The sequence below is a fragment of the Physella acuta genome, unplaced genomic scaffold (assembly GCF_028476545.2).
Source record: "Physella acuta isolate Inbredline_101_S28 unplaced genomic scaffold, ASM2847654v3 ptg001103l, whole genome shotgun sequence".
Lineage (NCBI taxonomy): Eukaryota > Metazoa > Mollusca > Gastropoda > Physidae > Physella > Physella acuta.
Window position 1 is genome coordinate 76452 of NW_026732620.1, and position 14178 is coordinate 90629.

At 32.7% G+C, this 14178-nt stretch overlaps 1 protein-coding gene across 4 annotated transcripts in view; it reads left to right on the top strand.

Annotated features, from left to right (window-relative positions):
• Positions 1 to 12506, top strand: part of LOC131955795 (period circadian protein homolog 2) — a 34912-nt gene extending 22406 nt beyond the window's left edge. For 2 of the 4 annotated variants that reach the window (XM_059320071.1, XM_059320070.1), the window contains exons 16-28: positions 255 to 355; positions 1989 to 2068; positions 2193 to 2269; positions 2661 to 2867; positions 3057 to 3163; positions 3445 to 3626; positions 5468 to 5746; positions 6767 to 6930; positions 7741 to 7869; positions 8347 to 8462; positions 8995 to 9139; positions 9558 to 9878; positions 10343 to 12506. In XM_059320071.1, the coding sequence (XP_059176054.1) occupies positions 255 to 355; positions 1989 to 2068; positions 2193 to 2269; positions 2661 to 2867; positions 3057 to 3163; positions 3445 to 3626; positions 5468 to 5746; positions 6767 to 6930; positions 7741 to 7869; positions 8347 to 8462; positions 8995 to 9139; positions 9558 to 9878; positions 10343 to 11614 (3180 nt within the window). In that variant the 3' untranslated portion in view covers positions 11615 to 12506. The remainder of the gene's footprint in view (positions 1 to 254; positions 356 to 1988; positions 2069 to 2192; positions 2270 to 2660; positions 2868 to 3056; positions 3164 to 3444; positions 3627 to 5467; positions 5747 to 6766; positions 6931 to 7740; positions 7870 to 8346; positions 8463 to 8994; positions 9140 to 9557; positions 9879 to 10342) is intronic. The other 2 variants (XM_059320072.1, XM_059320073.1) reach the window with 2 other exon arrangements.
• The last annotated feature ends 1672 nt before the right edge of the window (positions 12507 to 14178 follow it).

Consider the following 14178-nt stretch of genomic DNA (forward strand, 5'->3'; position numbering starts at 1 on the left):
ATTTTTCTCTAATTAGTTGCATCTGAGGATTGTATTAATCATTAGCTGCTAATTACATTTTTTAAAAGTTTTTCAGCAGTCTGCACTATACAAATATAGCCATTACTTATATACAAAGATCTTCTGTTTAAGATAGTTTTGAGTTAGAATCTTTATTACTTTTTCCTAGTTTTTAAAATGTGTGATGCTAACTTATAGAACAATGTATTAGATTTTATGATTTGTGTGACTGATGATGTTTTTGCTTTTACCAGGGAGAATCATCTACTAGTGCTGATAGTAAGTCAACTGTCATTGATGATAAAGGGATATCTTCAATTTACAACCAGCTGAATTACTCTCACAACATCAAAAGGTAAAGAAAATTAGTTGATTCTTTATATTTATCTTATTCATAGCTAAGTTAAGTTAAAAGGTTACTTGCTAATACAATCGTGTTTTTTTTCTTCCTAAAATTGCTACCCTTATTGTAGTTCTAGGTCTGACCTTAAATATATATTTTTACCTTAACCATATTTCTGACCTTAACCATATTCATGACCTTAACCATATTCATGACCATATTTATATTTCTGACCCTAACCCTTATCACAGCCCTGACCTCTAGGGATAACAGTAAAAAAAACTAGATACAATACTCTACTGCTGTGTCCTGCCTGCTTTTTTTTTTTATAAAACAATAAAAAAAATTGTTTTGGTGTTGTTAAATTTAAAAAAAAATTACATTTAGTATTTTTTTGTTTTGTAAAATAATTGAAAGTATCTGCTATTCATTAATTTCATTATTCCAAACAAAGGAAATAATGAAGAAAATGTTTTATAACCATGCTGGATATTATGTAGATTGCCTTATGAAAAACTTTTACCCTACTTCGCTTGACTAATAGCCCTGAAATTATCTTTGACATTTGGCAGTTATGAAGCAGCAGTTAATTATAGGAAAAAGGTTAAAGTAGTTCATATTTACTTCCACTGGGTTACGTACAGTTTGAAGTGAACACTTAACAGAAAAACCTAACTGCTCACACCTAGATGTCCTTTATTTTATCCCACAAACCTGGGTAGAGCTGAGTTTTACCCACTCCTCACACAGAGAATATTACTAGAGCAGTATTATTATGAAAAGAACAGTTATTTATGAATTTTAATTCTTGATTTTGTATTTTTTTAAATTAGCAGAGTCATTAATTTGGCAGACATGCTTAATTACAAATATCTCATTAAACTCTAGTCAACCTTGGTTTTTCTTATAATTAAAATATACTTAGAAAAAAATGGCTATTATATGTATTTGTTAGGTATTAAAAGTATAGTAAAATTTGCATGGGTTGTGATTTGAGAACCACATATGATCCTTTATTTATTTTAAGAGGAACTGCTGATCTTACAAGCAACTTTTCAAAATAATGATGATTTAGCTTTATTACAATAAGAGTAGCATCAATAGATAAGCACCTTTTAATGCTGTTTAATTTATCAGTTATTGGAATATGGGAGGAAATATAATAAATAAGTTTAGAAGTTGGCTTAGCAACCATTTTTAAGAACCTGCAATTTGACAAATTTTACCTACTTTATTCCATTGCCATAAAGCACTTTGTTTATAAGCAGACATAGCTGTAACCTACTGCATGTGACTGGGATAAATACCCTGGGGTCAACTGATTATTTAGTTAAACTTGGCACGCATACAATTAGCTTGTGCCTACTAATTATCATGGTGAATGAAGACCATTAATGAAAGAGTCGCCGTAGAGTTGTGACTCTGGTCTAAGACGTGTGATAGTGTTTCTCTTTAGGAAAGACTTCTCTTGTAACTTCTCTTAAAATTGTCTTTTGAATTCCTGTGAAAATGGAAATAATAGATTCCAGCCATCTCAGGTATAACATGCATTATCTTTTTGTGTTTATATTTACACATGTATGCAAACAAACAAAAATTGAATATACCTCCAATTTCAGCTAATACTTGACTTGTATGTGTTTAGGTTCTTGATGAGCCATCCTAAATCTTTCTCCAACGTATCTGACGAAGACAGTGTGATGACCAGAGAGGACAGTGAAGATGGTATAACTAGTTTTTTAATAGAAACGTGTTATTAATTATTATTAGTTATTGCATAAATTGCACAAAACTCTTGTATTTAAACTGTTTGAAGACTAAATGAATATGAAATTAATTTTTTTTACAGAAGCAATTAATGATGATGAGGAGATGCCACTTGAAATCCCTGTGGTAAAGCCTCCAAGTTGTGGCAGCTCTACCCAGGTTTGTGGGATAAAATAATCTCATGTCAGTTAAAACAAATACTTTATTGTAAGATACTAATTTAAATCTCTAAGCAAATCAAGTAAATCTATTTATTTGACCTCTGATGTGGTAAGCCTTCTCAGCTGCCATAGTTTCCCCTAACTTGAATTCATTACCTATGAGAATTAAGTAGACTAAGTTAAGTTGAGCATTGGTCTTGTGTATCAGCAGTGTTGTGCTCTGCCACTCCCATTATGTTCTCACATGAAGTTCATAGATAAATAATTACTGTTTTGTGATTACATCTTCTGTTAATGTTGTAACTTGCATCTTCTCCCTCAAAAGAGAGAATGCTCATGTAATACCTATATATCTGTTGCTTATACAATTGTAACTTGCTTTGTTCCAGGTCCATGTGTCAGAACAAGGGCATGGGGAGGAGATGTTGAGTCCCCCAACATTTGGTGATGAAGCCATGCCACGCCATGAATCCACTGACAACATCCACTTGCTCACTGAAGAGACATTGAAGAAACACACCAAGCTTCAGGAGAGGCTCTACCTGCAGACCATATCAGAGGAGCAGCCTTTGTTGTTGAACATGAGAAGGATTAAGGTAGCAACTTAATTCATCGTTAACTTTTTTCTGTTGTTTGTTGGAATTGATCAATAACTTTTTGTTTTGTTTTGAACAACTAAAGGTTTAAAGTAGCATCAAAATTCATCATTATATTAAACTTTTACAAAACCAAAAAAAAGTTACATTTTATAGCAGTTAACATACCAATAATTTTTTAATGGACAGGGTTCAAGAAATGCTTCTGTTCAGAAACGACCACGACCTAGAGAACTGGGTGATGATATGGAGTTAGCTAAACATCCATGCACAAAGAGTGGGGTTTTCAGATCTAGGTAAGTTAACAATCTATCTTCAAAAATCTTACTGAAAATTCTCAAATTAATTGTTCATCTAGTGGTTGAGTCTCACTGCTTTATTGAAAGCGTTGTGCTCTAATGGTCTCTATCAACTGTGACAAATTTTTTTTTAAACAGTTTGTGTTGTGTTCGGTTAATTTTCATTTTATTGTTGTAATGCCAGCACCTACAATACCTATTAAATTTTTATATTTATAGATATTATAACAAAAACTACTTGCTGTATCTCATTTTATCAATACTCAAATCTTTTCCAGCTCCAACATTTTCATGCAGAGCTTCCCAGCGGTGACATCATCTGAACTGACCTCTGTGTCCACCTCAGCTCAGCCCTTGTACCACCAAGCTGAGATGGTGGGGGGAAACCAGTACGACAACAGGTTCCTGAACCAGAACACACATATGGGATATCAACCATTTCCTACTGCATATCCAACAGGTACAGGCATGTTGCGTTGGAGTTGTTGTACAATTTATGTGTGCTTTATGGTTCTTCTTAAACAGGATCTTTAAATTTATTAAACATAATCATTTCCATTAATTCAGTTATGTTTTTAAAAGTTATATTTATTTTGTAATTTAAGTTAAAAAATAATTGAAAATATTAAAATGCTTTATGTATGTATGTTTTTTCAAATCTGTGCATGGATAAATATAGCTTGTGTTTTATTACAACAAAAAATATGCCACATTAATGGAATAAACATTTTCAACTTTTAAAATTTCTAAGCATTAGCTCGTTTTCCTTGTTTACTTACACATCTTAAGTCAAAGTTTCTCAAACTCTTGATTTAATAAAACTTTCCATTTGCTGCATAATTTTTAAAATAAATTTTCCTCAAACTACCTTATTTATAAACTAATATCTATAAATCAATTAGTTCAATTCAAACGACACAAAAATGTTAACAGTTTTTTACAATGAAAGTTATTTTACAATTATAGATATGTTTAATTATTATAAGTCCTACAACATCCACCCCATCTGGCTGACTAATGAAGCTTTTTTTGTGTTTCAATAATAATAACCTCCCGATGCTTGCTATTAAAAGCCTATTTAAAATTAATTCTGATTTATTTTTACTAATCAATTAAAAAGCATCCTGGTATTTTAATGTTATATTTTAAATTGCACTGTGATTAATTCTGGAAACTACATTTGTAGTAAATCTTTCGAAAAAGTAAGCAGTACATAGAGATTTTGGTATTAGTTTCATTAAAATACCTCTATGTTTCATTCAAATCAGCTTTAACTTCCCCTATCCATCTGTGTGATCACACCATCACATCATGTAAAATGACCAAGTACTTAAATCCCTTCTTTTCAATGGTTAAGAACTGGTCTTTTCATGTGCAGTTGCAAAGTACTCCCAGTCTTTTTATGTGTGGTTGCAGAGTATTCCCAGTCTTTTCATTTACGGTTGCAGAGTATTCCCAGTTTTTTCATGTATGGCTGCAGAGTAGGCCTACTCCCAGTTTTTTCACTTGATCCTTTATGTGACTCATTGGCTGTAACAATACTTCAGAGCAGTGACTCACAAAATCCTTCAGTGCCATGACTCACACAATCCTTGGTGACCTTTATCTCCTCTAATCCATTATTTCCCAAGAAATGTCAAATCTTGAAAGGAGAATTTATATTAGATTGCTCATGCTCTCTTTACAGCTTTAACAATAGTTTTATAATCTCTGGAACTAATTTATTGACATTTTTTCCTTGTTCTTTTTTTTTAGTTGTGTCAAATTAACCAGTTACTTTAGTTAACCCATATCAGCTTCTCATATTTCTTTGCGGCATCTAATTTAAACTTGAGGTGGTTGCATTCATTTGTATATTTCTACATTTAAAGTTTGATTTTACAACGTTGCTATTTCATAAGCTTCCTCTTTTTGCGATGGTTTTTTTAATCCATTTTTATTAAAATAAAACATACAAGCATGCTTGTACATTTTTCTCTTTCAATTACATAGTAATACTTGCATGGATGGCTCTTCTATTTTACTCTCTGGTTGACTTTCTCACAATGTTTATTTTTATCTGTCTCAAGCTCTCTTCTTTTGTTTTTATGGTCGGCTTGTTTGAATAAAATGTTCCAAATGTTCAGAATTTAATTCTGTCTCAAGCTTTCTATTTACCTTTTTTTCTGTGGTTGGCTTATTTTAATACAATGTTCATTTAAATCTGTCTCAATCTCTATTCTTATTTTTCTCTGGTCGGCTTGCTTAAATAAAATGTTCATTCATCTCTGTCTCAACATGGTGCCTTGTTTGTATCATCAGGTTCCCTTTTATCAGGTTTCCAGCCAGTTGCCTTGGCTCCATTCAGTGTTATAAGGCCCTTAGTTCTAACCAATCTTCTACACCTAGACCGTAGCCTCAACCAACCTGGATACCCACTCTATCCCCTGGCAGGTAACCAGGGACCTCAGCCAGCCCTCCAAGTTGACACCTCCTGTATCCCCACCAGTCTTGGGCCAATGATACCAAATATGGGCCACTTTGACATACGTGCTGCCAGTCCTGCGCAGAACATACAATGGCCATTTTATCCGCAAACTGGTATGAAGAATCACTCCTAATCCACTAAGAAAACCCTCTTTATTGGTGGACCCCTATTTTTCTTACAATTTTTTTTAAATTAAATACCTTAATATCAGCTAAATGGTAAAAAGTAACAGGAAGTGGGATGATTACAATCAGTAGTACATTTTAAACCATTTTGAAGGCTCACTAATAAACTGGGTTTTTATCAAACTAGCAGTCTCTGTTATGCAACAATTTGTTTAAAAGTATTTTACTTTCAGTCAGAAGGATATCTAAACATGATAGACAAAAAAAAAACCCCATAAAATTAGTGTTTGATAAAAGTAAAATAAAAATATATTGAATAAAAATGTAATATATAACATAGTAGCAAAAGATTTTTAGCTGATTAAAATTCTACATTCCACTACCATTGATTAAAGTTTCAATTAACAGTTCAGATAACTGTCCACCAACTCATTGTGTTGTGCTTGTCATCTGTTGCATAACAGTTTCTGTGATAAATATTGTGTATTTGTTGTGTTACTATTGAATTGTTGGATTTTTACCAGTAAGTACTATTAAGAAAAAAATACAGCATTTTACTGCTTAATATTTTTCTTACATATATATTTTTTTAAATTAGCCTTTAATTTACTAAAACTATGTTTGTAAAGAAAACTGAGGTAGATTAATATGTTTAAATGTTAAATTGAAACTGCTTATTTTTATATTTTAAGAATAACTTATTGCCATTCACGTATCTGATTTGATGATTTTTAAACAGAGTAGGACATCCTAGGTATCATAATTCACAACATCTATTATAACTATACACGGTAGTTCAACTTAACTGAACATGGTTATTGTTAAAAATATTGCTTCTATGTAGTTTCAGAAACACAGAATCCTATTGTCTTTAAGGCTTTAACCTTGTAAACAGCAGGGTACAAAAACAACACTCTTTCTAGTTATAGACAAGACCACAGATAACTAAATAAATTGGCACTGAATTACTGCATAGATATATTACATGAGTTGTATCAATCTGTCTAGGTTACACGCTGTTGCCCCAGGTGATGACAGGTTTCTATAGACCTGTGCTACAACCTGTCCAGGTACAGACAGTGGCAGCACCACAAGGTGGGTTCATGAAGAGAACCAATGGGGCAGCCATGTTCCAGGAACCTCAAGCTCATCATGAAACTCATGTTGGCCAGGTAAATGGCAGAAGTTAAATGTCTTAAAACATGAGCAACACTTGACCACAATATGACCAACACTTAATCATAACATGACCAACTTTTGACCATGACATGACCACAGCTTGATCATGACATGACCAACTTTTGACCACAACTTGACTATGACATGACCACAGCTTGACTAAGACATGACCACAGCTTGATCATGACATGACCAACTTTTGACCACAACTTGACTATGACATGACCACAGCTTGACTAAGACATGACCACAGCTTGATCATGACATGACCAACTTTTGACCACAACTTGACTATGACATGACCACAGCTTGACTAAGACATGACCACAGCTTGACTAAGACATGACCACAGCTTGATCATGACATGACCAACTTTTGACCACAACTTGATCATGACATGACCAACTTTTGACCACAACTTGACCATGACATGACCACAACTTGACTATGAACCAACACTTAATCATAACAAAAAAAGCAACACTGAACTCAAAAAGACCAATATTGACCATGACCTGACCACAAAATATGACCAAAATTAAAATAAATTTGAAAAGTAAAATAACTTATTCACTGCCAAAGTTAGAATTTCACAGTTATTCAAATGAAATTGATGACAAGTTATAGTTGTTGCATTTAAAAGATAAAAAAAAACTTGATATAAGAAACACAACATTCTAAAACGTAACTTTAAAGAAATATATAAAAACTTTATAGATGTTGGTTATGAATGTTATATACACACACATAAAAATGTATATTGTAAAACTTGTAATTAATCTCTGTCTAAACAAATCTTTCAGCCTCCCAAGAAAATAAAGACTGACTTATTTGATAAAAAGAACCATGATTCTGACAACCCATCCTCCTCCATGGAAGATACAACATCCTCTATCATGTATTTGTTGGAGGCTGACAGCTCAACATTTGAGGTACGATTGATGTTCATCCAATTCAGCTTTAACACACAACTATTTCAAACTCATAGTATCAATAGAATTGTATTAAATGTTGATGTTATTCATTGAATATTCAGTGCTTAAACTTAAAGATTTTATTATAAATATGTTTTTGTACAAAAAGTAGTTCAGTTCCCCTTAAAGTTCCCCCTTCAGACGAGAATTCATTGAGCAATTCTTGAACTTGTTAATGAAGGGATGGTGTGGTTAGCACTATGCCCAGCTGCATTTACTTCCTCTCACATGAATAAGAACCCATCAGAGCTGGGTAGACTCTAGGATATCCTGCAGACTCTAGTCTGGACCGAGATCTGAACTTGAGACCTTTGGGTTAGCAATCAGGCCCTCTATCCCCCACCCATGCTGTCCCATTGTACGAAAAAAGATTGTAACTTAAATTAGTCTAATGACATTAGCCATCACAATTAAAGAATGAGCATTGATTTTTAGGATTCTGACCACAAGGCAAGTCCTGCTGGGGCTGCAGCAACACGAGTACAAAACAAACGCTCCATTGAGCCTCCATGGACCAGAAGTGTCAAGTGGAACACTGACACCAAAATGAGGTAATGTTTACTTCACCCTCACATATTTGTAAGAACAAATTAACTTTAAAAAATCTGTAGAAAAACATGAAACTGAAACTCCTATTTTTGCCAGTATCTATAAAATCTTATTACCAGGAAGACCAGCTGAAATGATAATACTTCAGACATTACCATTTAGTGAGATAACTTGGGTGCATTTGATAGAATAGAATAGTAATAGTTTAAGGCTATCTCAGTTCAGTAAAATATCCAAAAAATTCCTGTTAAACTCAAACCCATGACAGCAACCCATCTAGGAGAGAAAAATCCAAATTCAAACAACTGCTGCCTTGTAGTTTGTTCTTGGTAAGACAAAGGCTATGGAATTGTATCTAGAAATCTGAGTCAACTGGCTACGTGGCACATGACTAGTTGACACATATTTAATTGTGTTGGAGGAAATTCAGTCCAACTTTATAAGAAAGAACAAAGAAGAAGAATTCAAGCCGAAGTTTATCAAGTTCCTCAAAAACTTTTCATTGCCACTGTCTAATTCAAATGTCCATTTCAGATACACAATGGCACAGAAGAAAACCTTCTCAGTGCTAAAGCTTGATGAAAAGTTCCTGAAGAAGAACCAACAGAGTGAGATGGCTCTGGCATGTCTAGAACAACTCCTGGAAGAGATCTCATTGCCAGATTGTCAAGATACTATGGTATGTAGACTTGTTTTTAAAATACACACATGTGTTTTGACCTTATGTATCTATATTAGATATATATAGATATATATATATGTTTATATAGATATATATATACTTTTTTAAAAACAATTGTTCATTTTTAATATATCAAAAATTAAATGCACCATTATTACATTTTTAAAATTTTACCGTTCTTCTAATTTACTGTGCGGAGTACAATTATTTAACTATTCTGTATTTTGTGATATTTAATTTAATACTGTATTCAATTACTTGCGGATATTTTGTTCATTATTTTCTAATAATGAAAGCTTAATTTTTTATGCATTGTCATATGGATAGATTACTTTTCTTACTTTTACATAATTTTCACCTACTGATCAATGCTAATAACTAATATATTAATTTGATCATTATTTCTATATACTAGGATGAAGAGGCAGATTATTTATTCTACCCTGGTGATGAAACACTAGATGACCTGGATAAAGTAGATGACAAAACAGAGGAAGTTGAGTTCACACAGTTCAGCTCTCAAGTCAGTGACAGCGGAGGTGGAGGTGGAGGGGGTGGCAGAGGGGGAGGAGCAAGGGGTTCTACAGAGACTATTGTGTGGAGTGTTGGGGTTTGTGATAATGATGACGAGAGCTACGACACCCCTGTCAATAACTCAGAAGATGAGAAGTCCCCACCTACCCCCACTGGCGTCAAAGAAGACAAGACAATAACTTTAGGAGGAAAGAACACCAAGGTAGCCATTTTTCTTCTACATTGATTTGAATTATTTTTTTTACATTAATCAGATGTAGACTTTTTGTTTAGTGATTTTTTTTTTAATTAATCAGTTGCAGGTCTTTTTTTACAGCATTTTGCATTTTACAAAACGAATCAGCTGTAGTCTTATATAAAGCTATTAAAAATTTGTTTCAAATTAATTCACTGCAGGCTTTTCCTACACAGAATTTAATTATTTTAAACTATTATGCAGTAGGCTCTTTCTGAAGTAAGTTAAATTTAATGGGCTACAGACTTGTCCTTTACCAAATAAAATTAGTTTAAAGTTAATGAGATTTGTTAAGAGATCAGTGTTATAACTATCCATGGCAGTACTTTTATATTAGCTGGGATGCAATTAAAATTTGTTAGTAGTTGTGGTAGGATTGAAGGAATTTATTGATCAAGGGTCATGTATTTATTAATGTTCATTTTTTCCAGAATGATGGCAATGTTGCCATGGAAACAGTTTTTCTAGAAAGCAGCCAGGCAGCCAATAATTCACCATTGATCAAAGGTGGCAGCAGTCCTAAGGATGGGTCCATGAGCGGGGATGAGTGCAGTGGCAGTGATGGTGGCCAGAAGGCTGAGATGGAGGACGCCCAGTCCAACTGTTCCAAGGTCTCAAGTGATCTGACCCCCAGCGATGACCGCAGCAACGAGGAAGCGGGCAGCTCGCTGAAGGAATCTGATGCCTCCACCAAAAAAATGAAGGGCGTGTCGTCAGTCGCCTCGTCTAATTCTTCCAATGACCACACCAGTCAGGAGGAAGGCTCCAGTGCTGTCCCTGCTAAAGATGCTGAAGATCTGATCAAAAAACTCTTTGTACCACTCAAGGTACGAATGACCCAGAGATTAGATGTACCAAGTAACCCGTACTGGTTGGTTGAGGCTCACCTGAGCCCATGCGTGGCCATGACCTACAAAATACCCACCCGTCAACTTGAGAATGTCCTCAATGAAGACAAAAGAAAAATGACTGACCTTGTCCAGTCCCCCATGGTCAAGCAGCAGCTGCTGCAGTTGTTGAATGAAGTGGACGTCAAGTCCGGGATGACCGCGGCCACAGCAGCCACAACATCCACCTACACAACACTGACCAAAACCTGTTGTCACACCTCAGTGAAAAAGTCACCTTCCCTCTCGGACTCGGCACTGGGGACCATGACAGAAGAAGATCAATCAAAAGCAGGTACAGAGAAATCAATCAGTGAAAGAAAATGTTCATTTTCTTCTACCCGTGTTGACGTCACCACGGAGAAATTACACGACTCAAGTGCTACCAAAACAACAGAAACAGATCACAAAACCTCACAGCCTAAAGACCCTTTAGGTAAATCTGTGTCCAATGTTTACAAAGAAAAGCTCCAAGATCTTGCAGACAGGTGTAAACGTAAAACCCAACATTCTGACGGTGCCACGTCATCAGACACCAACACAGACCCCGTAACAGAAGACGCACAAGGCTGGTCTCAGTGCCCTAGCCAGTCGTCCGCCTCTGAGGTGGTCACCTGCACACACTGTGCCAGAGGTTCAGGTGCCGCAGCCAGATCTGATTCCAACCTGCAAGAAAGGTTCCAGGACATGGAGTCCTCTAGCCTGTCTGGTCAGAAGATTGAAGATATTATCATGAGCAAAGTGTTTGTGCCTGTAGAGGTCTCTACAACGCCAGAACTCAAGACTTCGACAAATATTTTTAGTATTCCTGAGTAACGTTTCTCTTCTAAACTATTGTAACAACTAGTTGCCAACTGTGATTGTAACCATTATTTTTTGACACAATTATCCAGCTTATCATATTTATTTTGAATTTAAATATATATTTTTGGGTTCTGATATGTCACCTGTATTACATTAATAAACTAAAGAAATATTCAAATTGTAAGAAAACTATTTTAATATATATTTTAAAGCCATTTTTTTAAAATAATGATTTTGTGACTCAACCTCATTAGGTGATGTTTGATAATATTAAATCGTTCCCACAATGCATTGGGAGACCCTCATTTACCCAACTGACAGGTACCAATCTCAAAGAGTTCTTTGGCTAATCATTCGCGCCATAAAAATTGTATCGATATTCTTAATTTTCGCCGTCAATGCTAGTTTAAGTTTATGTTGAGCTTTTTGCTTAAATGAGTGCAGTTATTTTAAAATTGATACACCCTCATGAAACAATATATTTGAGAATTAATTAAAAACTTTTGAAAATTTATACTGAAATGTATAGCTTACTCACAAGTTACAAGTGTGAGTTTAAGAAATGTGTAATGTAATGCGATTTTACAAGTAAATGGTAATTATATAATGAAATATTCAATGAAGATGAAGTACCAAGTTCAGAATAAAAAATGTAATGTAATGAATTACAAATACAATGTGAAGAGTTTGACTTTCTTTTTATAAAATGTTGAATCAGTCTTAGAAATATATTTTTTAAACTACTATTTAAAAGATTGCAGATTTATTTTGTAAAAAATTCATATTTCAAAATTGTACGTTTACAGTTTTATAAAAAAAATATATTTAAAATATAAGTATTTTAGTTAATCATATTTTTGTATCATTAATATAATGGAATAATTTATTTTTAACAAATGTGATAAATCTGGTACTGTTTTTAACCTTTATTATAATGTTAGAAAGGTATTTCCCATGTTTATTTTTAAATGGAATGCTTAATATTGTTTATCAATACATTACATTTTAGTTTTAAAACTGATAATGATTTTAGTTTTTGTTCAATAAAGGATTTATTATTCTAAAAATTTGTATTTTCAATTTGAGATGTAGTTTCCTAAATTATTGTATGTAAATTAACAGACAGGTTTTATTTTCAATATTGTAAGTTTTCATTTTTTGTCTATATAAATTATACAGTATTCAATAAAAAAAAACTTTGTGTACTCTTTAAAATCAAAACCTTGCTTTTTTAAATGGATCTTATAAGGGATAAATAAAATGTAACAATAAATTTTATGATCCCCAAGTATGATTGTTTTAAAAACAAGTTGACTTAGTCCATTCGCTTAAAAAAATATTCCTATTTTTACATACCATATTGAGCATTGTGTTTGATACTTGTTGGATTGTTGCTAATTTTCTAGTTTTCTTCAAATGTTAAGTGGTAGCTTAATGGAAAGTTGAATTATTTATCAGTTTTACTTTACAGATGTATTGGTTAAACTTCTGTTTTAAACCAGATATTCTATTAAAAATACGTCAAATCTATAAACTAAATGAAATTTGTTCATACCATACTTAAAATCATTGAGTTTTGAAATTATATATTTTATAAATTTTCTCTTTGCAATATATGAATACTAAATAGAGAAAATATACTTTAACTTTTTAGGTAATACCATTACTTATGTTTTTGAAATATAAATGGTTATTCAAGTTGAACATTAGATGCCGCATACAGTTTGCATGTTTTAAAAAAAAAATCTAAATATACAGATAAATATTTTTAAAAAACAATTTTAATTGAAATCATTTTTTCCATTAAATAAATAAATAATTTTGATGATCACAATTTTAAACATTCTTATCTTATCTAACAGTACTGTATTTGTAAAAAAAGATGACATTTTATCATGCATAAAAACATGGTTTAGAAAAACAAGTTCAATTAACTGACACAAACGTATTCAACCCTTGAAAAGGTCTGATAAAATACATCTACTGCACCAAATATTGAAATTTCCCACCACATTCCATATGTATTGCCTTCATACTAAACAAAACAACCTGAGGCATACTGCTCACAGAATAAATCTTGCATTATGTGAATATTTAAATTGTTTACCAACATGTGATGTTCATATTATTTATTTATTTTTACATTATTTATTTCTTTAAATTTCTTGTAATCTTTTTTTAAAAAAAATTCAGTTTTCAACAATAATCATATATGGAAATGTTTTTGTATTTAAGTTTGAAACATGTTAGAAAAATATACAAATTTCTAAGCTTATTTTTATAGTACTCTTGGCTAACTATATTAGCTGCAGAGTTTATTTTTTGTTTTACTATATATAAAACCTGCTAGGTCTAATATACTTTTGTTGATGTTTTTTTTGTAACTTACATATTTATAAATACTGCTATTGTTTCTGTTGTAAAATATTTTGTTGTAAAAACAATGACATTAAAAGATGAGAAAAACAACAAATTGTTTAGTCTGTGAATAAATGTGGACAAACACAGGTTAGATTAAGAAATGATTACTTTTATTGCATGAAAATTAATCAAAGGGTTATCAAGAAAAACCACCG